The following is a 26238-nucleotide window of genomic DNA, read 5'->3' on the forward strand; positions in this document are numbered from 1 at the left end:
TGATGGAATTCAATAAACTCAAACCCCCCCCCAGATCCCGACTTGGGCAATCCCTGAGGGCCAGAGGCTTCTGGAAATGGGTCAACAGAACCCTCTTGTCAAGGAGTTTCCTCGACATGGTCCTGATCTCCCACATTCCCAGACCCCAACGGCGAATCACCTTCAGAACCGGGGTAGCGTAAGCCGGAAGATGCCCATGCGGTGTACGGAGATCCTTCACTTGCCCTCCTGTCTCCCATTCCTGGAAGAAAGGCCGAAACCATCCCCTGCAGGAGTATACCCACGGAGGAGCCCTCTCTTTCCAGAGGTTTGCTACATTGATCTTGAGAAAGGTATTCACTAGGAACACCACAGGGTTGACCATACACAACCCTCCTTGTCTCCTCGTGCGGTAAGTAACCTCCCTCTTGATTAGGTTCAGCCTATTCCCCCATAACAGCTGGAAGAACAGACTGTAGACCCGAGTCCAGAGGGGCTCTGGCAACATGCACACACTGCCCAGATATATCAGCAATGGGAGCAGGTAAGTTTTAATCAAGTTCACCCTTTCCCTGAGGGTCAAAGACCAACCCTTCCACTGGTCCACCTTCTGGGCGGCGATCTTAAGCCTGCCATCCCAGTTTTGCATGGGGTAATCCCCCTGGCCGAATTCGATGCCGAGAACTTTGGCAGAGTCCTGGGGCCCTGGAAGAGTGTCCGGGAGATCAAAGCCCGGATCCCCCTCTCCCAGCCAGAGACTCTCACACTTATCCCGGTTGATCTTGGACCCAGAAGCCTCTGAGTAGCGGTCAACCTCTGACATCACCCATTGCGCCTCCCCTCCCGAGGACACGAAAACGGTGACATCATCGGCATACGCTACCACCCTTAGAGTGGCTTCCGGTGCTGCCCGGTCCATCCCGGTCCATCCCGACTCCCACCAACGGCCCACGATCAACCCTCCTAAGGAATGGGTCAATCGCGAACACGTACAGTAGTGGGCTCAGAGGACAACCCTGGCGAACACCAGACCCGACCTCAAAAGAGCGGCCAATCCAACCGTTCACAAGCGGGAAACTCTCTGCCCCTGCGTACAAAACCTTAAGCCAATTGACAAACTCCCCCGGCAGGCCATACCTCAGAAGGACAGACCAGAGGTACTCGTGGTTAACCCGATCAAACGCTTTTGCCTGATCCAAGGACAGCAAGTACCCCTTCCAGTTACCAGCCCTGCCCTGCTCCACTGCCTCCCGGACACAAAGCACAGCACTAAATGTACTGCGGCCTGGAACAGAGCAGTGCTGGGTCCCCGAAAGGAGCCGGGGTGCAAACTGCACCAGCCGATTAAACAGCACCTTTGCCAAAACCTTTCTGTCCGTATTGAGAAGCGCTATGGGACGCCAGTTCTCAACACGAGATCGGTCCTTACCCTTTGACAGGATTATCAGGGCAGACCTCCTCATTGACTTCGGCAGAGCGCCCGAGGAAAGACACTCATTGAATACCTCAGTCAAGAGGGGAACCAAGGCGTCCTTAAAGGTCTTATAAAACTCAGATGTTAAGCCATCCGGACCCGGCGATTTCTTGAGGGCGAGCCCTTCAATCGCCCGGCTGACTTCCTCTTCCCTGATCATCTCTGTCAAAACATCAAGAGAGGGGTCTACTCCTGGCTCAGGGACAGCTTCAGCCAGGAAATCCGACATCACATCCCGATCTAGATCCTTCCTGCCCAAGAGGTGTGAGTAGAAGGATCTGACGACCTCCAGAATCCCTGATCTGGACCTTTTCAGGGATCCCGTACTGTCAACCAGTCCTGTGACAACTTTACCATTCACTGACATCTTGCAGTTTCTGTAAGGGTCGGGCGAGCGGTATTTCCCGTAATCCCTCTCAAAAACCAAAGATGCGTGTCTATCGTACTGACACCTCTTCAGCAAGGATTTCACTCTGGAGATGTCCTCACGACTACCTCCAGTCGAGACGAGATGCTCGAGTTTCCTCCTCAGGCCCTGATACAGGCGGTACCTGTCCAGGCTCCTGAGGCTCGAGAGCTGGCGGAAGAATCTCGCCACCCTTTTCTTGAGCATCTCCCACCACTCTGACTTACTGCTACAAAGGCCCAGCAATGGTACCTGGCTCTGAAGAAAGTCCTCAAAGGATTGTCTGATCTCCGCTTCTTCCAGGAGAGACGAATTGAGCTTCCAGTAGCCTCTTCCCATCCGGGGGGTCTCTGTAACATTCAGAGAAAACAAAATTAGACAGTGGTCGGAGAACTCCACCTCAACAACGGACACTGCTGAAGAAATGGCTTCCTCCTTTAAATAAAACCTGTCTATTCTAGACCTGCAGCTACCCCTATAATAGGTGAACCCCGCGTGGCCTGGGGTGTGCCGGATGTGGACATCCACCAGACGAGCCTCACTAGCTATGCTATTAAGAGCGACGCTATCATAAGTCAGCTTGTCTCTGGAACCTCCCCTATCCTGGGACCTCGTGACAGCATTGAAGTCCCCTCCAAAGACCACCTGCCGACTTGTAAAAAGATAGGGCTTGATCCTCATAAAGAGACACTTCCTGTCCCACTTGGACTGGGGACCATAGATGTTAATTAGGCGAAGTTCTTGTCCCTTCATGAGGACATCCAGGATCAGGCACCTCCCCATTTCTAACTCAATAACTCGTCGGCATTCTACCGGTGCGGTAAAAAGGACCGCCACTCCGCTATACGGCTCGGCCGCAAGAGACCAATAGGAAGGCCCGTGTCTCCATTCCCTCTTAGCTTTAAACACGGTCGCCAAATCTGGCAGCCTGGTCTCCTGCAAAAATAAAATGTCGGCTTCAACGTGGCCGAGAAAATCAAAGGCCGCAAATCTAGCCGCATCAGACTTAATGCTGGCGACATTAATGGACGCCAGCGTCAACGGAGTGGGTGCCGCCATCATGAGTGATTGAGTTAGACGGCTTTCTTTTTACCCATCTTACCACCACCCTCGGGAAATGAACACCCCCTTTTTAGACATATTGTGGTGTCCATCTCCCTCACCTCTGATGCTTCAGGGGCAGATCCAGGACCTGCCCCCTCATCCTCGTCTCCAGACTCTGGGCCAGTCTCCCCTTCTGAGGACCCTGACTCCCCAGGGGGAGACTCGGCACCTCCTGCAGGCTCCGCCACCTCTGGCCCTTCACCCTCAGCCCCTCCATCGGCAGGAGAGGCTCCGTCCAGGGCCAGGAAACGATTTGAAAGTTTGACCAGCGGGGGGTTGGTTGCACCTTCCTTGGGTACCTTAGTCAGGGAGGGAGAAGATCTTACACCTCCCTTCTTTTTACCCTTTTTCTTCTTTTTGGCGCCACGCTTACGCTTTTCCTCTAGCCACGCCCTATTATCCTCGTCCATACTCTCATAATGGGAGGAGTCTGAGGACGTGGCACCTTCCTCTCTCTCGATCCTCCTGACCTCCTCATCCAGTACATCATCCCCTGGGGCCTCAGCGACAGGTGTGGTCTCCAGGATAGCGCCAGAGGTTGTCCCAGCAGCCCGAGACTCCCCCCGCTCTCTCTCCTGTTGACGCTTCTCTAGACGCCTTAGCTGGGCAGGCGTCTTTTTCCTGTCTTTCTTCCCTGGCCCCTCCATTCCTCCGCCTCTGCTAGTCCCCTCCCCAGCAGATTCAGCCTCATGGCTTTCATCCGCTGAGGCTGAGCCCGCATTAGCGAAGGAAAGAGGACAACGACTATACGGGTGACCGAGATCACCACACAGGTTACACCTAATCTGCCCTGTACAGGATGCAGCGAGATGGCCGACACCCCCACACAACGCACACTTCTGCACGGTGCAGTTTGCGCTGAAATGTGTGGGGTCACCGCACCTGTGACACAGCTTAGGCTGCCCCCGGTAGAAGATCAGGATCCGATCCCTCCCCAGGAAGGCTGATGAAGGGATGTGGGCGACTGAGTTACCTGAACGCCTCAACTTCACCATGAAGGTCCAGGCCCCTGACCAGATACCAAACTCATCTCTATTTTTCTCTGGTACTCCCAGTACCTCTCCATAACGATTCATCCAGGTCATGATGTCAAAGCAAGATAGTGATTCGTTACGGGTAAGAACGGTCACTTTCTTGACCTCGCTCTGGCGGGACACTGCTTGCACAGCAAAGTCCCGCCACTCGGGCTCGTTGTATCTCAGCTCATAGTTGGACCAGAAGAGCTCAAGCCCCTCCGGCCGAACAAAGCTGATATCAAACTCAGATGTACCATAGGGATGGATCAAGGCAAAGATGTCAGCCGCCTTGAAGTCCATCTTCAGCAGCAGCTCAACTACCCGTGCCCGAGGGGGACACACATCACTGCCACGCCACCGAAGACGGACCACATTCCTACGGTTAGCACCCGGCCCGGTTGTCGGGAGCGACCATGGTGTCTCCCTGCCTCTTTGCTCTCGGAAGGCAGACAGGCCGTGCCTCTCTATCCAAAACGACAAATCAACCTCCTGCCCCGCTACATTGATCGTCCTTTCACCCTTCTGTAAGGCCTGCAGGAGGCGCCGTTGCAAAAAGCCGTCCCCAGAGCCCAGAGACGAGGATGATGGACCCCTACTTCCCCCAGCAGCGACACTGGCATAGCTCTTAATAGGGGCCGCCACTGGGGGAGCAACCGGACCAACCCCTGCACCCACCACATTAACACTACCCACCTCCATGCCACCCGCACCACCAGTCCCTCCATCACTCACTCCCATAACTGGTAACGGTTCTGCATCACTCACTCCACTCACATTATCCACCACAACATTACTGACACCATTCTCACTAGCCACCACAACATTATTGACACCATTCACACTGGCTGGACCAGCAACAACATCAGGGGACATGACCACCTCCGCATCTTCGGGCACAAGGGACGGGGGTCCCCTCGCAGAGCATCGCCCAAAGGGGAGCCCAACTCTTGTCGCACTTGTGCCCTCCGCATCATCGGTAGCAGATGTTATTTTGCTTTTCCTGGGACTTGGTAACAATCGCCGCTGCTCTTTAGCCGGTGTGAGGCGCCGCTGATCTCCGGTCTGCACAGAATTGTCATTATCCCCAACACCGACACAAAAGAGTACCTTCTGTCTGGGAGGTCCGGAGCTCTCAGCCTCAGCGACCCCTCCACACTGACGCCGCCCCATAACCAAGTGATCAGCAGCGACAGCATGAAGAGGCACCGAGGCACGAAGAGGCACCGAGGCACCGGAAGCTGCCACCAGTGCCGGGCTATCCCCCCCTCCCACCGGGGGACGCACCACAGCACTGGATTTTGATGGTATCGCCACATCCAAGCCGCCCTGACTGTCCGGCCTTGTGGCCGATGCCTCCCCTGCTCCCCCACTGTTACCACAAACAGAGACGGAGCCCATCGCCACATCAGATGTCACACCTGTAATCTCCCTGCACCTTTGCACCGGGTCCACTGCAGAACTCGGGGGGGTTTGGGTAGCAGGGCTTGCACAGTGAGCTGACCCTGCGCTTTGCCCGGGGGGGTGTACAGGGAGGGGGGTAAAGATGAAACGTACCTCTTCTTGCTGCTTTGGCCTGGTCTTCTTACTCTTCCTCCGGCTGCTCCCCCCAGCGGCTTCCTCTGGGAGTTCATCACCAAACGAAAAGTTCTGCATGCGCACTGGGGACTCGAGCAGCCGGATCTCCGCCATGAGCGCCCCTCCCTGGCTGCCGGTGTCACTGTCCTCCCCCGAGCGAGGTGTTACTGCTGGCTGTCCTGCAGGGGGCCCACTGCACGAGGCCTGCTGATCTTCCTGCAGGCCGCCAGGTGGGAACTGCTGCTCGTTATCATCATCATCATCCTCCTCCTCCACCTGGCTCGCAGGCTGCAACCCCATCAGCCTTTGCTCTCTGTTATCAGCCATCTGAGCAAATCGGTCATCATTTAAAAGTTTTTCTTTAAATGGTCCGCTGTTGTTGCAAATAAAGTTTTTTCTTTTCAGCAGTTTATCAATATCCGCTTTAAGTTTGTTAATTTCACAACATATCTCCGTCTTGCGCTTCTTAGGCGCCGTGTTCGCCCTGGCGCGGGCACATCGCAGCTCCTCCCGGAGCCTCCTGATGGTCTTGGTCGCCTCTTCGTACTCACAGAGGTGGCTCTGGACCCGGGAGGCATAGGTAGACAAAGACTCCCGGGGTCCCTGCACCGCCCAGCCTCCCCCCGCATGGTCAGCCTTACCTCTGTGAGCACTCCGCTTCATGGCTCCAGCCCCGGAAGGACCGCTCTCACCCGCTCCATCATGGACGTCTGGCTTCTTACGGTGTTGCTTCACATTGGACTCAGGGGGAGTAGGAGCAGTATTACTACGACTCCTGGTGGAACGTCTCACCCCTGAGTCCTCCATAGCGCTGGCCGGTTGCTGTCCTCTCCTGCCCCCCGCCGGCCTGGCCCGGGAAGCAGGAGCCTGGGAGTCGGCTCCCTCGCTCATCCCCAGGAACCTAACTCCCTCCCTGGGAGAGGAGAGAGCAGGCCCTGGGTAGGTAGATGGATCCTCCAGGAGCTCAGGAGCACAAGCACAGAGCAGCTTCACACACAGCCACACCCTCCTCTAACGAGGTAACCGCCTCCAGAGCTGCACTCACTATTCTGCCGCTGGTGCAGTCACTGTGTACATACATGACATTACTTATCCTGTACTGATCCTGAGTTACATCCTGTATTATACTCCAGAGCTGCACTCACTATTCTGCTGCTGGTGCAGTCACTGTGTACATACATGACGTTACTTATCCTGTACTGATCCGGAGTTGCATCCTGTATTATACTCCAGAGCTGCACTCACTATTCTGCTGCTGGTGCAGTCACTGTGTACATACATGACATTACTTATCATATACTGATCCTGAGTTACATCCTGTATTATACTCCAGAGCTGCACTCACTATTCTGCTGCTGCTGGTGCAGTCACTGTGTACATACATGACATTACTTACCCTGTACTGATCCTGAGTTACATCCTGTATTATACTGCAGAGCTGCACTCACTATTCTGCTGCTGGTGCAGTCACTGTGTACATACATCACATTACTTATCCTGTACTGATCCTGAGCTACATCATGTATTATACTCCAGAGCTGCACTCACTATTCTGCTGCTGGTGCAGTCACTGTGTACATACATGACATTACTAATCCTGTACTGATCCTGAGTTACATCCTGTATTATACTCCAGAGCTGCTCTCACTATTCTGCTGGTGCAGTCGCTGTGTAACTCAGGATCAGTACAGGATAAGTAATGTCATGTATGTACACAGTGACTGTACCAGCAGCAGAATAGTGAGTGCAGCTCCGGAGGATAATACAGGATGTAACTCAGGATCAGTACAGGATAAGTAATGTCATGTATGTACACAGTGACTGCACCAGCAGCAGAATAGTGAGTGCAGCTCTGGGGTATAATACAGGATGTAACTCAGGATCAGTACAGGATAAGTAATGTCATGTATGTACACAGTGACTGCACCAGCAGCAGAATAGTGAGTGCAGCTCTGGGGTATAATACAGGATGTAACTCAGGATCAGTACAGGATAAGTAATGTCATGTATGTACACAGTGACTGCACCAGCAGCAGAATAGTGAGAGCAACTCTGGAGTATAATACAGGATGTAACTCAGGATCAGTACAGGATAAGTAATGTCATGTATGTACACAGTGACTGCACCAGCAGCAGAATAGTGAGTGCAGCTCTGCAGTATATTATATGATGTAGCTCATGATCAGTACAGGAGTTTGATGAATTTCTCTGCTGCAGTCAGACATTCAGGTCTTCTACTCCATGAATGGAGAACATGGACCATTTGTTAATAATTACTGGGACATGTAGGGATTATCCGGTAGCCTGGACCTGTAGAGTGATATGGGAGAGATGTTGCTCCTCTATCATCCTCTGATGCTTTACAAGGTGCAGCTGCTGTGAATTCTCCCCGGATCGCCTGATACATTGTGATTTATGAGAATATAATGGAATCCTGTATAAATAAACTGTGGGATTGGAGGAAATCTCTCGCTGATGCGCACATTAAACAAGTGTCCGCTCCACTTCTCCTCACTTGTCCTCCCTTGTGGAGGAGTCGGGGGGATCAGACGTTGCGGTGAGCGTTGCCTCATATCCTTCTTTCATCTCACATGTTGCAGTAACTAAAGGAGATAAGTCAGAGCCCCCCTAATTGTGATGTCACCCCAAATCACCATAGAAACAAAACACAGGATACACTGTATCCCAGACCCGATGATGTCATCTAATTATCCGGACTAATCTATAGGACTTTACCTCCTGAAGTTAATTTTTCTGGACGGAGCCTTTAAGCCTCCTTATATTTTTTTCATACTTCAATCCCAGAAAATAACCAGATCCTTGATTTATTGTCCGTCCTCTCCGGGATTATACAGGGGGAAATCAATCACGAAACACTTATCTCATGTATAAACCGCACTCCGCGCGACGGTCAAGTCCTTCCCTTCACCATGTACAAGACACGCGATCATATGATATGTTAATGTGGGCCATATGTGTTATAGGCAGAGGTGGCGCCCCCGTTACTGCCAGTTTTAGGGTCTTTTCACTTCGTCAGCCAGCAGCTTATCCCCAGTATGTGATAATGTGTCGCAACATGGGGGGGGGGGGAGGACATAAATCTGTCCCAAAACTAAGTGTATTGTCAGGAATCGGGTTCTAATTCTACATAGAGGAACACGTGAGCAACATTGGATGAGTGGATAAGCCACATACAGCAGGTCCTTAAAGGGGTTGTCTGGTCACTTGTCACAGGTTGTTGGTGGGTGGGGTCCATTGTACTCCACATGTAGGTGACCATGTGCACAGCCACTCTATTCACTGTCTATACATCACAATACTTCGCCCCACTATCTCCACAGCAGCGACACGAACAACCAGCATCTCTTTTCATTTGAGGGTACAGCAGACCCCCCATCTTTATGATCCATGGGGGTCACAAAACTAGGACCCCCACCAGTTATACCCTATCCTGCAAATAAGGAAAAACTTGTATTGAGCTGAGATCCCCTTTATAACGTGCTTCCACCCAGAAGACAACATTGATTATACATAAGACTATTGTTACCCCTCTGTTTTGCTTCCGTTTACCCCAAATTTGTTATAGGAAATCTTCCATCAAAATCCATTGTGATGTGATAAACCACTACTCATCACTACTCAGATCCAGGCAGGGGCGTAACTACATTGGTAGCAGGCATAGAAGATGTATATGGTGTATGGTGTGTATATACTGTATGTGTGTATATATGCTGTACGTCTGTATATGGCACTGTATGTGTGTATCTATGCTGTGGCTACATGCACACTGCCGTTGCCCGCCGCACCGTAGCACGGCGGGCACACGGCAGCGCGCGGGGAGAGGAGGAGGAGGTGGTGAGCGCCGCTCACCCCCGCCCCTCTCCATAGGAACACATGGGCCACAGCGCCGTAATACGGGAAAAGATAGGACATGTCCTATCTTTTCCCGGGCTATGGAGCGGTACGGTGCCGCATGTGTGCTGCACCGTACCGCTCCCGTACCATGCCGTGAGCCCATAGAAGTGTATGGGGGACGTATATACGTTCCCCATACATGTGTGTGAATGCAGCCTAAGTCTGTATATGGCACTGTATGCGTGTGTTTATGTGATGTGCACATGCTCTTTCTGTGTTCGGGTGTATAAATGTGCGTGTATGAGTGAAGAACTGTGGGGCACATTTACTTAACCCGTCCGGAGGGGATCCTTGTCCGTGTATAATGCACTGTGCCGCGATTCACTAAGATCGTGCGCCCGATATCCTGCATGTGTCGCTTCCCCGCTCAGGTCCCCCGGAGTTCACCTTCTTCTTCCTGGTGCATGTAAGTGCATGTCTTGTGACACAATTTGAAAGTTAAATCCTGCGCTCAGTCCGAATGAGTCAGATCATCCGACAGCCGTCGGAATATCTGACTAAAGTGTGGTCCGCGGGACCCTTAGTAAATAATTTGTTATCCATGGCCTCCTTCCTTCTAATCAACTATTAAAATTATGCTAATGAGCTTGAAGGGCTTCCTAGGGGTTGTTACAAGAGCCTCTCTATGCTGTAGCTGCACAGGCTGTTTGGCCCCTTTCACCCCTCCCCTCTCCATAGGGATGTGTGGTGCCAGGCGTACATACGGGAAAAGATACTGGTTGGGTGCCCTAAGCATCTATGGGAACCGATACCGGTCCCCCGAATGTACGTGGAAAGGGGCCTTAAACTGTGCAGGAGCACTCCCCCCCCCCCCCCCCTCCCAGTGTGTGATAAAACTTCCTCTGCTATGGCCCATAAGCATAATTGTAAAAGTTGATTTTAGAAGGCAGGAGGCCATGGGTAACAAATATAAGAAGAATATCACAGTCATGGTGCCTATGAGTATTGTTCCTGGTTTATCAGGAGGGACTTTGATGGGAGATTCCCTTTAAGGGGTATTCTAGCTAAAAGCAAAGACTGGACAATGAATACTGATCATAATACAATGTTAAAATAGAATATATTGTTATACATAGTTATCCGTAGATTATAAGACACACTCTGTATATGAGCTGTCTCCTGGATGCCCCATGTCTGACTTTTGTAACTGTAAGAGTCATATTTTGTCTTTTTGTACTTTATTCAGGAACAAAATAAATCTGATGAGAACGACGTGAACAAGAGGAGGAGGAGGACCGTGCAGCTCTTTGATGAGGTCAGTGCCGGTGACTGTAGATGGGTTCAGGATTGGGGCAGGAGCTGTAGCCGAGCTCGGATACCTCACGGTCACTGCCCGCTGTATCCCACATAGGGACCTACCGGGAACTCCCGCCAGCTGTGGCCTATGAGAGAAGCCTTCACCATAATCCAGGCTTTATAGTGTTAATAACAGGACATTCCTTATCATAAATCTCTTCCTTATCATAAATCTCTTCATTATCATAAATCCCCTAATCTTAGAAGCCTAAAAGAGTAGAGCTACAATTTAGGAGTCTGTAAGATCTGTATAACCACTTGTGTGGGAGGTGCGCTGCCTAACACCCAGCTTTCCTATAGAATGGATACACAGTACATCTAAAAGCTGAATGTATACAATGTATCAGATAAGGAGACTTTTGGTGGAGGAGTTTTTTCATATCTGACTGTAGACCCGTCCCCTGACATCACGTATGTACAGTATATGCCCCGCCACCTCCTTGTCAAACAGAAAGATTATCAGAACACAATCAGGACTCAGAATATGAATATGAGGCGAGGAATTTCAGGCCCCTATAGAATCGTCGTCATAATAGAAACTTATGACACATAGCAAAACAAAGTCTGCTGCTATCAGCTACAGATACAGAGCATGGAAACCAGACCGGAGATAACCAGATGGATCAGTCTGAACAGGATGGCTATTACACTACATACAAGGCTGAAAGATACACAAATATAGCTACTATAATACTGCCCCTATGTACAAGAATATAACTACTATAATACTGCTCACTATGTACAGGAATATAACTACTATAATACTGCCTCCTATGTACAAGAATATAACTACTATAATACTGCCCCCTATGTACAAGCATATAACTACTATAATACTGCCCCCTATGTACAGGAATATAACTACTATAATACTGCCCCCTATGTACAAGAATATAACTACTATAATACTGCCCCCTATGTACAAGAATATAACTACTATAATACTGCCCCTATGTACAGGAATATAACTACTATAATACTGCCCCCTATGTACAAGAATATAACTACTATAATACTGCCCCTTATGTACAGGAATATAACTACTATAATACTGTCCCCTATGTACAGGAATATAACTACTATAATACTGCCCCCTATGTACAAGAATATAACTACTATAATACTGCCCCCTATGTACAAGAATATAACTACTATAATACTGCCCCCTATGTACAGGAATATAACTACTATATTACTGCCCCCTATGTACAATGATATAACTACTATATTACTGCCCCTATGTACAAGAATATAACTACTATATTACTGCCCCCTATGTACAAGGATATAACTATTATAATACTTCCCCTATGTACAGGAATATAACTACTATATTACTGCCCCCTATGTACAATGATATAACTACTATATTACTGCCCCTATGTACAAGAATATAACTACTATAATACTGCCCCCTATGTACAAGAATATAACTCCTATAATACTGCCCCCTATGTACAAGAATATAACTACTATAATACTGCCCCCTATGTACAAGGATATAACTACTATAATACTGCCCCCTTTGTACAAGAATATAACTACTATTTTACTGCCCCCTATGTACAAAAATATAACTACTATAATACTGCCCCTTATGTACAAGAATATAACTACTATACTACTGCCCCCTATGTACAGGAATATAACTACTATAATACTGCCCCCTATGTACAAGAATATAACTACTATAATACTGCCCCCTGTGTACAAGAATATAACTACTATAATACTGCCCCCTATGTACAAGAATATAACTACTATATTACTGCCCCCTATGTAAAAGGATATAACTACTATAATACTGCCCCCTATGTACAAGAATATAACTACTATAATACTGCCCCCTATGTACAAGAATATAACTACTATAATACAGCCTTCTATGTACAAGAATATAACTACTATAATACTGCCCCCTATTTACAAGAATATAACTACTATAATATTGCCCCCTATGTACAAGAATATAACTACTATAATACTGCCCCCTATGTACAAGAATATAACTACTATATTACTGCCCCCTATGTACAAGGATATAACTACTATAATACTGCCCCCTATGTACAAGAATATAACTACTATAATACTGCCCCCTATGTACAAGGATATAACTACTATAATACTGCCCCCTATGTACAAGAATATAACTACTATAATACTGCCCCCTATGTACAAGAATATAACTACTATACTACTGCCCCCTATGTACAGGAATATAAATACTATAATACTGCCCCCTATGTACAAGAATATAACTACTATAATACTGCCCCCTGTGTACAAGAATATAACTACTATAATACTGCCCCCTATGTACAAGAATATAACTACTATATTACTGCCCCCTATGTACAAGGATATAACTACTATAATACTGCCCCCTATGTACAAGAATATAACTACTATAATACTGCCCCCTATGTACAAGTATATAACTACTATAATACTGCCCCCTATGTACAAGAATATAACTACTATAATACTGCCCCCTATGTACAAGAATATAACTACTATACTACTGCCCCCTATGTACAGGAATATAAATACTATAATACTGCCCCCTATGTACAAGAATATAACTACTATAATACTGCCCCCTGTGTACAAGAATATAACTACTATAATACTGCCCCCTATGTACAAGAATATAACTACTATATTACTGCCCCCTATGTACAAGGATATAACTACTATAATACTGCCCCCTATGTACAAGAATATAACTACTATAATACTGCCCCTATTTACAAGAATATAACTACTATAATACTGCCCCCTATGTACAAGAATATAACTACTATAATACTGCCCCCTATGTACAGGAATATAACTACTATACTACTGCCCCCTATGTACAAGAATATAACTAATATAATACTGCCCCCTATGTACAAGAATATAACTACTATAATACTGCCCCCTATGTACAAGGATATAACTACTATAATACTGCCCCCTATGTACAAGAATATAACTACTATAATACTGCCCCCTGTGTACAAGAATATAACTACTATAATACTGCCCCCTGTGTACAAGAATATAACTACTATAATACTGCCCCCTATGTACAAGAATATAACTACTATATTACTGCCCCCTATGTACAAGGATATAACTACTATAATACTGCCCCCTATGTACAAGAATATAACTACTATAATACTGCCCCCTATTTACAAGAATATAACTACTATAATACTGCCCCCTATGTACAAGAATATAACTACTATAATACTGCCCCCTATGTACAGGAATATAACTACTATACTACTGCCCCCTATGTACAAGAATATAACTAATATAATACTGCCCCCTATGTACAAGAATATAACTACTATAATACTGCCCCCTATGTACAAGGATATAACTACTATAATACTGCCCCCTATGTACAAGAATATAACTACTATAATACTGCCCCCTATGTAAAAGAATATAACTACTATAATACTGCCCCCTGTGTACAAGAATATAACTACTATAATACTGCCCCCTATGTACAAGAATATAACTACTATAATACTGCCCCCTATGTACAAGAATATAACTCCTATAATACTGCCCCTATGTACAAGAATATAACTACTATAATACTGCCCCCTATGTACAAGAATATAACTACTATAATACTGCCCCCTATGTACAAGAATATAACTCCTATAATACTGCCCCTATGTACAAGAATATAACTACTATAATACTGCCCCCTATGTACAAGAATATAACTACTATAATACTGCCCCCTGTGTGCAAGAATATAACTACTATAATACTGCCCCCTGTGTACAAGAATATAACTACTATAATACTGCCCCCTGTGTACAAGAATATAACTACTATATCACTGCCCCCTATGTACAAGGATATGACTACTATAATACTGCCCCCTATGTACAAGAATATAACTACTATAATACTGCTCCCTATGTACAAGACTATAACTACTATAATACTGCCCCCTATGTACAGGAATATAACTACTATAATACTGCCCCCTATGTACAGGAATATTAACTACTATAATACTGCCCCCTATGTACAGGAATATAACTACTATAATACTGCCCCTATGTACAAGAATATGACTACTATAATACTGCCCTCTATGTACAAGAATATAACTACTATAATACTGCCCTCTATGTACAAGAATATAACTACTATAATACTGTCCCCTATGTACAAGAATATAACTACTATAATACTGCCCCCTATGTACAGGAATATAACTACTATAATACCGCCCCCTATGTACAAGAATATAACTACTATAATACCGCCCCCTATGTACAGGAATATAACTACTATAATACCGCCCCCTATGTACAAGAATATAACTACTATAATACTGCCCCCTATGTACAAGACTATAACTACTATAATACTGCCCCCTATGTAAAAGAATATAACTACTATAATACTGCCCCCTGTGTACAGGAATATAACTACTATAATACTGCCCCCTATGTACAGGAATATTAACTACTATAATACTGCCCCCTATGTACAGGAATATTAACTACTATAATACTGCCCTTATGTACAAGAATATGACTACTATAATACTGCCCTCTATGTACAAGAATATAACTACTATAATACTGTCCCCTATGTACAAGAATATAACTACTATAATACTGCCCCCTATGTACAGGAATATAACTACTATAATACCGCCCCCTATGTACAAGAATATAACTACTATAATACCGCCCCCTATGTACAGGAATATAACTACTATAATACCGCCCCCTATGTAGAAGAATATAACTACTATAATACTGCCCCCTATGTACAAGACTATAACTACTATAATACTGCCCCCTATGTAAAAGAATATAACTACTATAATACTGCCCCCTGTGTACAAGAATATAACTACTATAATACTGCCCCCTATGTACAAGAATACAACTCCTATAATACTGCCCCTATGTACAAGAATATAACTACTATAATACTGCCCCTATGTACAAGAATATAACTACTATAATACTGCCCCCTATGTACAAGAATATAACTACTATAATACTGCCCCCTATGTACAAGAATATAACTACTATAATACTGCCCCCTATGTACAAGAATATAACTACTATAATACTGCCCCTATGTACAAGAATATAACTACTATAATACTGCCCCCTATGTACAAGAATATAACTACTATAATACTGCCCCCTATGTACAAGAATATAACTACTATAATACTGCCCCCTATGTACAAGAATATAACTACTATAATACTGCCCCCTATGTACAAGAATATAACTACTATAATACTGCCCCCTATGTACAAGAATATAACTACTATAATACTGCCCCCTATGTACAAGAATATAACTACTATAATACTGCCCCCTATATAACTACTATAATACTGCCCCCTATGTACAAGAATATAACTACTATAATACTGCCCCCTATGTACAAGAATATAACTACTATAATACTGCCCCCTATGTACAAGAATATAACTACTATAATACTGCCCCCTATGTACAAGAATATAACTACTATAATACTGCCCCCTATGTACAAGAATATAACTACTATAATACTGCCCCCTGTGTACAAGAATATAACTACTATAATACTGCCCCCTGTGTACAAGAATATAACTACTATAATACTGCCCCTATGTACAAGAATATAACTACTATATTACTGCCCCCTGTGTACAAGGATATAACTACTATAATACTGCCCCCTATGTACAAGAATATAACTACTATAATACTGCCCCCTATGTACAAGAATATAACTACTATAATACTGCCCCCTATGTACAGGAATATTAACTACTATAATACTGCCCCCTATGTACAGGAATATAACTGCTATAATACTGCCCCTATGTACAAGAATATGACTGCTACAATACTGCCCCCTATGTACAAGAATATAACTACTATAATACTGCCCCCTATGTACAAGAATATAACTACTATAATACTGCCCCCTATGTACAGGAATATAACTACTATAATACTGTCCCTATGTACAGGAATATAACTACTATAATACTGCCCCCTATGTACAAGAATATAAGTACTATAATACTGCTCCCTATGTACAAGAATATAACTACTATAATACTGCCCCCTATGTACAAGAATATAACTACTATAATACTGCCCCCTATGTACAAGAATATAACTGCTATAATACTGCCCCCTATGTACAAGAATATAACTACTATAATACTGCCCCCTATGTACAAGAATATAACTGCTATAATACTGCCCCCTATGTACAGGAATATAACTACTATAATACTGCCCCCTATGTACAAGACTAACTACTATAATACTGCCCCCTATGTACAAGAATGTAACTACTATAATACTGTCCCCTATGTACAAGAATGTAACTACTATAATACTGCCCCTATGTACAAGAATATAACTACTATAATACTGCCCCCTATGTACAAGAATGTAACTACTATAATACTGCCCCTATGTACAAGAATATAACTACTATAATACTGCCCCCTATGTACAAGAATATAACTACTATAATACTGCCCCCTATGTACAAGAATATAACTACTATAATACTGCCCCCTATGTACAAGAATATAACTACTATAATACTGCCCCCTATGTACAGGAATATAACTACTATAATACTGCCCCCTATGTACAAGAGTATAACTACTATAATACTGCCCCTATGTACAGGAATATAACTACTATAATACTGCCCCCTATGTACAAGAATATAACTACTATAATACTGCCCCCTATGTACAAGAATATAACTACTATAATACTGCCCCCTATGTACAAGAATATAACTACTATAATACTGCCCCCTATGTACAGGAATATAACTACTATAATACTGCCCCCTATGTACAAGAATATAACTACTATAATACTGCCGCCTATGTACAAGAATATAACTACTATAATACTGCCGCCTATGTACAAGAATATAACTACTATAATACTGCCGCCTATGTACAAGAATATAACTACTATAATACTACCCCCTATGTACAAGAATATAACTACTATAATACTGCCCCCTATGTACAGGAATATAACTACTATAATACTGCCCCTATGTACAAGAATATAACTACTATAATACTGCCCCCTATGTACAAGAATATAACTACTATAATACTGCCCCCTATGTACAAGAATATAACTACTATAATACTGCCCCCTATGTACAGGAATATAACTACTATAATACTGCCCCCTATGTACAAGAATATAACTACTATAATACTGCCCCCTATGTACAAGAATATAACTACTATAATACTGCCCCCTATGTACAGGAATATAACTACTATAATACTGCCCCTATGTACAAGAATATAACTACTATAATACTGCCCCCTATGTACAAGAATATAACTACTATAATACTAACCCCTATGTACAAGAATATAACTACTATAATACTGCCCCCTATGTACAAGAATATAACTACTATAATACTGCCCCCTATGTACAAGAATATAACTACTATAATACTGCCCCCTATGTACAAGAATATAACTACTATAATACTGCCCCCTATGTACAAGAATATAACTACTATAATACTGCCCCCTATATACCTACTATAATACTGCCCCCTATGTACAAGAATATAACTACTATAATACTGCCCCCTATGTACAAGAATATAACTACTATAATCCTGCCCCCTATGTACAAGAATATAACTACTATAATACTGCCCCCTATGTACAAGAATATAACTACTATAATACTGCCCCCTATGTACAAGAATATAACTACTATAATACTGCCCCCTGTGTACAAGAATATAACTACTATAATACTGCCCCCTGTGTACAAGAATATAACTACTATAATACTGCCCCTATGTACAAGAATATAACTACTATATTACTGCCCCCTGTGTACAAGGATATAACTACTATAATACTGCCCCCTATGTACAAGAATATAACTACTATAATACTGCCCCCTATGTACAAGAATATAACTACTATAATACTGCCCCCTATGTACAGGAATATAACTACTATAATACTGCCCCCTATGTACAGGAATATTAACTACTATAATACTGCCCCCTATGTACAGGAATATAACTACTATAATACTGTCCCTATGTACAGGAATATAACTACTATAATACTGCCCCCTATGTACAAGAATATAAGTACTATAATACTGCTCCCTATGTACAAGAATATAACTACTATAATACTGCCCCCTATGTACAAGAATATAACTACTATAATACTGCCCCCTATGTACAAGAATATAACTGCTATAATACTGCCCCCTATGTACAAGAATATAACTACTATAATACTGCCCCCTATGTACAAGAATATAACTGCTATAATACTGCCCCCTATGTACAGGAATATAACTGCTATAATACTGCCCCCTATGTACAGGAATATAACTACTATAATACTGCCCCCTATGTACAAGACTAACTACTATAATACTGCCCCCTATGTACAAGAATGTAACTACTATAATACTGTCCCCTATGTACAAGAATGTAACTACTATAATACTGCCCCTATGTACAAGAATATAACTACTATAATACTGCCCCCTATGTACAAGAATGTAACTACTATAATACTGCCCCTATGTACAAGAATATAACTACTATAATACTGCCCCCTATGTACAAGAATATAACTACTATAATACTGCCCCCTATGTACAAGAATATAACTACTATAATACTGCCCCCTATGTACAAGAATATAACTACTATAATACTGCCCCCTATGTACAGGAATATAACTACTATAATACTGCCCCCTATGTACAAGAGTATAACTACTATAATACTGCCCCTATGTACAGGAATATAACTACTATAATACTGCCCCCTATGTACAAGAATATAACTACTATAATACTGCCCCCTATGTACAAGAATATAACTACTATAATACTGCCCCCTATGTACAAGAATATAACTACTATAATACTGCCCCCTATGTACAGGAATATAACTACTATAATACTGCCCCCTATGTACAAGAATATAACTACTATAATACTGCCGCCTATGTACAAGAATATAACTACTATAATACTGCCGCCTATGTACAAGAATATAACTACTATAATACTACCCCCTATGTACAAGAATATAACTACTATAATACTGCCCCCTATGTACAGGAATATAACTACTATAATACTGCCCCCTATGTACAAGAATATAACTACTATAATACTGCCCCCTATGTACAAGAATATAACTACTATAATACTGCCCCCTATGTACAAGAATATAACTACTATAATACTGCCCCCTATGTACAGGAATATAACTACTATAATACTGCCCCCTATGTACAAGAATATAACTACTATAATACTGCCGCCTATGTACAAGAATATAACTACTATAATACTGCCGCCTATGTACAAGAATATAACTACTATAATACTACCCCCTATGTACAAGAATATAACTACTATAATACTGCCCCCTATGTACAGGAATATAACTACTATAATACTGCCCCCTATGTACAAGAATATAACTACTATAATACTGCCCCCTATGTACAAGAATATAACTACTATAATACTGTCCCCTATGTACAAGAATATAACTACTATAATACTGCCCCCTATGTACAAGAATATAACTACTATAATACTGCCTCCTATGTACAAGAATATAACTACTATAATACTGCCCCCTATGTACAAGAATATAACTACTATAATACTGCCCCCTATGTACAAGAATATAATTACTATAATACTGCCCCCTATGTACAAGAATATAACTACTATAATACTGCCCCCTATGTACAAGAATATAACTACTATCTTGAAGTAAATCTTCTGAGATATGTGGAGACGTCAGTGACCTTCTCAGGCTGTGGGGTTATTGGGAGCTGCTGGGTGCAGGAATCTGTGGTATGTGGAGTGGGTCTGGTGAGGGGTCGGGGCGTCTCATTCCTTTGCTACATTTCTGGGGTGACTGAGCAGGTAAAAGGTTGAGCCGACGCCAACGAGTCGCTTTTCACACGTTTTTGTTTTGCAGCCAATGAACTTGTCAAGCGCAAGCATCAATTCAGGGCACGAGTGCAGCGACACCAAGGAGGTGATCAACCAGAACAAGGTGAAGTCTATGGCGACGCAGCTGCTGGCCAAGTTTGAGGAGAACGCACCCAATTCATCATTAAAGCGTCAGGTAAATTGGCGCGTGTATAATAACGTTGTAATGTGCTGCGATTGCTGGTGCCCGATGCACTCCAGACTTCACCACCTGCCAAACCTGTTTGTCACCTTGCAGTTCTAAATACATTACGACCCCGACTTCACCTTTAAGGGGGAATTCACACATTGGTAAAATCCTCAGCCTTAGAGCACAATGCAGGAGGATGAGATTTTACACGTTATCCGAGTGCCGCAAATATTTCCCGTAACAGATTTTTACAATGGCGTAACTAGAAGCCGATGGGCCCCAGTGCAAAGTCTGTGCTAGGCCCCCGACTATAATGTATGGTTTATAGTAATAGTCTTCTCATATGGGAAAGTGACACCATAAAGGCCCCCTAAACCTCTTGGGCCCAGGTGCCCCCTATAGTTAGGCCCCTAGATTTTTACTACTTTCAATTGATCCGTCGCACAATTCACATCAAAATCTATATCCAAATATTTGCTCTGATGATTTTCGCCCATTCTTATATAAATTAGCGTATTGTGTCATCTACATATTATTTATACCTTACTCATGAACTTTATGCTAAAGTTCTTCTTTATATCTCTGCTTGCTGTCAGTGAATGGAAACATTGTATACAGTGGCAGAAGGACTTTATATTCATGTGTTACAGTTGTCTTGGGTCTGTATACTTTTCTGTTTGCTGACCAGTGTTCAGTGATACATTGTAGCAAACCATCAGGAACTTTGATGATGGACCCCCTTAATCATGTTATATCCTGATCATGTGGATTGGGGGTAACATTGAAATTCGGGACAACACCTGTAATGAGGTTTCTTGAGACTAGATCACCACTTGTGAACCTCTATGAGTGTACATGTGTTCAATTTTCCCATTTACTTACAGCAAGCAGAGATGTAGCACATATTATGTCATGTTTTGTCATGTTTCCAGCCTCCACTGTGACATATCTCAGGGTGGCGCCACCTCCTGTCGTTGGCATGTAATTGAAACCCAATACCTGCAATGTGAGTTTAAGGAAGTAAATATTATTTAAGGAGGAGCTTTCAGCAGCTCACATGTGTGGTGAGTAACATAATATTGTAGAGGCTACTTCATAGATTCAGGGGTACTTTGAATTTTCTTTCTAGTCCCCACGGTTGCAGAGATATCAGTCCCAGTATCTGACCATTATAATCCTCTACACTGTCAGAGAGAAGGTGCTGGATCAGAGGAGGGGGTGGGTTCTATAATAGTCTCAATGTTTTGTTATATTACACACCCTCTGTGCTAGCTCTGCCTCTCTGACAGTGGAGAGGATTATAATGGTCCGATACTGGGACTGATATCTCAGCATCCATGGGGGCTAGAAAGAAAATTCAAAGTCCCCCTGAATCTGTGAAACAACCTCTACATCATATCCACATGTGTGAGGGGGTGAAAGGCCCTATGAAATATATGATCTATTTCTAGCCCCCACGGTTGCTGAGATATGGTCCCATATATACTGTATGTAACATAGGTATGTATTGAGTGACAACAGAACTGGGACTAAGGTTGTACTGTTATATAGGTTGTGGTCCAAATTTATGGTCACATCCTATTGATAGTGTGAATAGGGGTTTCATCCATATTTGATTCATCTAATCTCCATGTATAATTTGACCCCTCATTTCCTCCCTCCTCCGCTCCTTCTGACCTCTCCGCTAATCTCTGCATCTCTTCTCTGCTGTCATTTCTTCATCATTGATCCATTTCTGGGGAACCAAAACCCACAAAGGCTTTACCCCCTCCTGATACCTCTGCTCCAGAGCTTCCATCCTGCGACCCGCCTCCTGTTAACCCTCGCTTTGCTAAACCTCCGGACCCAACCCCTTGCGTTACTCAGACTGAACCCAAAAAGCAGGTATGGCGCCGTCTGTGTTCTCTGTGGCGTGAGTATATGACTTAAAGACCAAGCTCAAGCAACAGCTTTCAAACTACAACTTTTTATATGCCCCTTTGACTTTATGAATATACACCCTCAGACAACTTCAACATTTATTTTTATAGCGATATCTGCAAAAAGATTTTTTTGTTCAAAAATTTAGCTTAACGACTAAGCCATTGACCAGTGCTAGTGCTCTGCTGCTCATTACCATAGCAGTAAAGACCTTATTGTCTTTCTGTATTTAGCCATCAGGCCACCATCAGGCAACCTTGATCAGCTAATTATGCAGGAAACATCAGTTACTTTGTTTTTGACAGTTCCTTTTGTTTTTCCAAGCTTAGGTTGCTCCAAAACTGTATTACTCTGGTTTAGCTCCTTGGCATCATAATCACAAACAGGCACCCTCTGACAACTTTAACATATATTTGCATAGAGATATCTTCATAAAGAAAACTAATTAAGTCTTAAAGGGGTCTTCTCGTCTGGGCATTCACATTCAGTTTCACTAATCTTCCATATATAAACATTTCTTCAATTGGATGTTATTAAAAAAAATGTTCCTGTGTGAAGATAATTTCTCATAAATGTTGCCATGTTGTCCCTTAGAAACCAGATAGCTTCCTCGGATACGACCACGTCACAATCTGGCAGTGGTGGCCAGACATGCGCTATTGAGTCCTGCCTGACCATCTGGATTCAGCGATCATTACCACAGGACGGCTGTATGACCTGCAGTAACTCCCGGACATTTCATATACAAAAACTTTTTGTATATTTGTGCAATCTCTCAGGCAGAGGTGGCCGTATCCGTGGAAGCTATCTCGTTTCTAAGGGACAAAATGACTACATTTATGAGAAATAATCTTCACACAGGAACATTTTTTTTAATAACATCTAATTGAAGAAATGTTTATATATGGCAGATTTATCAAACTGAATGTGAATGCCCAGACGAGAATACCCCTTTAAGTCTTGGCTTTATGACACAGTCATTGACCAGTGCTAAGGCTCTGCAGTAGATCACTATGACAGTAAAACCCTTACTTGAAGCCAGTGTCTGCTTGTGATGCATGAGATCCGGTGTAGACCGAGGAACCCTTCTTTTCATTTGCAGTCTTTCCTAGTTTCAGGCAGTAGCTAGATCCCAGCAACTGGTCAGACCCCTGACTCTGCCAACCTTGCCTGCCACAGCTACTGTAACCAGAGAGACCGCCTGGTCTAAATTTGCTGACACAACCAGAGGGACATCCACGTCTTCTCCTGCTGCTGCAACCAAAGAGACCTCCACGTCTTCTCCTGCTGCTGCAACCAGAGAGACTACCTGGTCTTCCACAGCTTTTGCAACCAGAGAGACTACCTGGTCTTCCACAGCTTTTGCAACCAGAGAGACTGCCTGGTCTTCCACAGCTACTATAACTAGAGAGACATCCACGTCTTCTCCAGCTGCTGCAACCAGAGAGACATCCACGTCTTCTCCAGCTGCTGCAACCAGAGAGACATCCACGTCTTCTCCAGCTGCTGCAACCAGGGAGACATCCAGGTCTTTTGCACCTGTTGTCACCAGTGAAACAGACTCCATAGAAGAGATAGACAGCCCTACGGAAAGAGAAGACTCTCTCGCTTCTACCTGTCCTGCTGTCCTTGCTTTGTCTGGAATCTTAGAGCGTCTGCAGCACATTGAAGAGAAGGCTCAGCAGGTGACGCAGCAGCATACAACTATAAATGAGCATGGGTTTTCTTATAGCATGCAATCATTTCATGTATCATCTGCCATGCCCCTTCTATATAATTATATGTCACCAACTGCACCCCCAAGAGCATACATAGATAGAGAGAGCCCCAGGGGGAGGTAACATAGCTCCTCTGTTACTCATGGGTGGGGTACACGCACCATAACATCAGCACAAGGAGGGTCCAGCAGGGAGTGGGAAGGATATTTGGATAAGAATAAGGTTCCCTTTACCCTTTGAGTGATAGTGGTATAATGAACCTTGATCTGGGGTCCCCTCTTCTCTATGTACGCCTTTGCTCCTCCTCCATCATTTTTAACCTCTAACAAAATCACCAAAAAATAGAAACTTAAGGTAATCAAATGAATCTGACCGTTTGCAGCATGTCACTGTGACAAGAAATCACTCATATCACATTATAAAAGGAAAGCTCCTCTATCGTCAAAGTTGCATGGAGGTGCAGAATTCAGTTTACAACACGGTAACAACTTTGTTGCATAAGCGACCGGTTATATCTAACCAAAACTCCGGCCCCGTCTCTGTGTTCAGTTCAGAGGTAACCTCTCTGCCTTGAGATTGCTAGGGACAACTCCTTTGAAAATACTTAAGTATTCATAACCTCCAGACTGGCAGATGAGACTCAGAATATGATACAAGTCCTCAGATCAGGTTGCACCAGTTATCAAATTGAATGAATATTAAGGTAGATATTCTCTGCATGCAGCACCTCGGGGGTGTGTCTTTGCTCCTGCACAAATATGCAAATAAGAACACAAAAGCAGCAACCAATCACTGACTGTTATTGAACAGATGATTGGTTGCTGGGTTTTTAGTGCACGTCTTCCTTTTTCTTGTCTTTCCTGTATTTTCTGACTTTTTCTGTCTCTTTCCTTCTCTTCCTCTCGCAGAAGAGAGCGCAGGCTTTAGCAATAAGAGATTTTCATAAAAAGAATATTAGAGAGAAAGCCGCGCACTTGGCCTCCATGTTTGGAAGTTCCCATTCCCAGCAGGTGAATATTCTGCATGTTCTGTCATACTGGATATTGTATGGAATGGATACTAATTGCTACTGTAGCAAAGTATGAATTTTTCTGATATTCCTATTGGCTGCTTGTCGTTCCTATACATATCACTACATGTTAGCTGTCAGTGAATGGATTCTTAGCTACATGCAAAAATTGAGAATGCACAATGCGGGAGCATAGAATGTCATAGAAAGGAGCGCTGATACACTGTAACGAACTAGACACATGTGGCAATTGGTATAATCAGAACCTCTGATTGTGCATTCACTGACAGCAAGTGGAGACTTTAAAATTGTGTAAAACCACATTGATGTATGATTATATTCCAGGGTTATAGCGTCTCTGTGATACGTCCTCACACTGCTGTGCACTTAGCGTCTTGAACTGAGCTGTCCTGAAGCCGCATCCTTCTGCTCTGAGTCCGCGCTGTAGTATCAGACCAGAAACCTGCTGAAGAGCTGAGTGGAAGGACTGTGTAGAAGCTCAGTGCAGAGAGCTAAGAGCACAGCAGTGTGAGGACACCCCCCAGTGCACAATCCTGGAATGTAGACACATCTTTCACAGTCCTGCTGCTACTAACTTTGTCCAGTATTGTGATGCGTGACATGAGTTTGTCGTCTGTATC

At 43.7% G+C, this 26238-nt stretch overlaps 1 protein-coding gene across 14 annotated transcripts in view; it reads left to right on the plus strand.

The window, feature by feature from the left end:
- MICAL2 (microtubule associated monooxygenase, calponin and LIM domain containing 2) overlaps positions 1-26238 on the plus strand; it is a 238432-nt gene that overhangs the window by 105211 nt on the left and 106983 nt on the right. For 6 of the 14 annotated variants that reach the window (XM_072118862.1, XM_072118866.1, XM_072118861.1 and 3 more), the window contains exons 15-19: positions 10656-10724; positions 20807-20956; positions 22709-22834; positions 23983-24555; positions 25497-25598. In XM_072118862.1, coding sequence (XP_071974963.1) covers positions 10656-10724; positions 20807-20956; positions 22709-22834; positions 23983-24555; positions 25497-25598 — 1020 coding nt within the window. Of the gene's footprint in view, positions 1-10655; positions 10725-20806; positions 20957-22708; positions 22835-23972; positions 24556-25496; positions 25599-26238 lie in introns of those variants that run through there. The other 8 variants (XM_072118868.1, XM_072118867.1, XM_072118870.1 and 5 more) reach the window with 6 other exon arrangements.

Source organism: Engystomops pustulosus, chromosome 7 (genome assembly GCF_040894005.1).
Source record: "Engystomops pustulosus chromosome 7, aEngPut4.maternal, whole genome shotgun sequence".
Taxonomy (NCBI): Eukaryota; Metazoa; Chordata; class Amphibia; order Anura; family Leptodactylidae; genus Engystomops; species Engystomops pustulosus.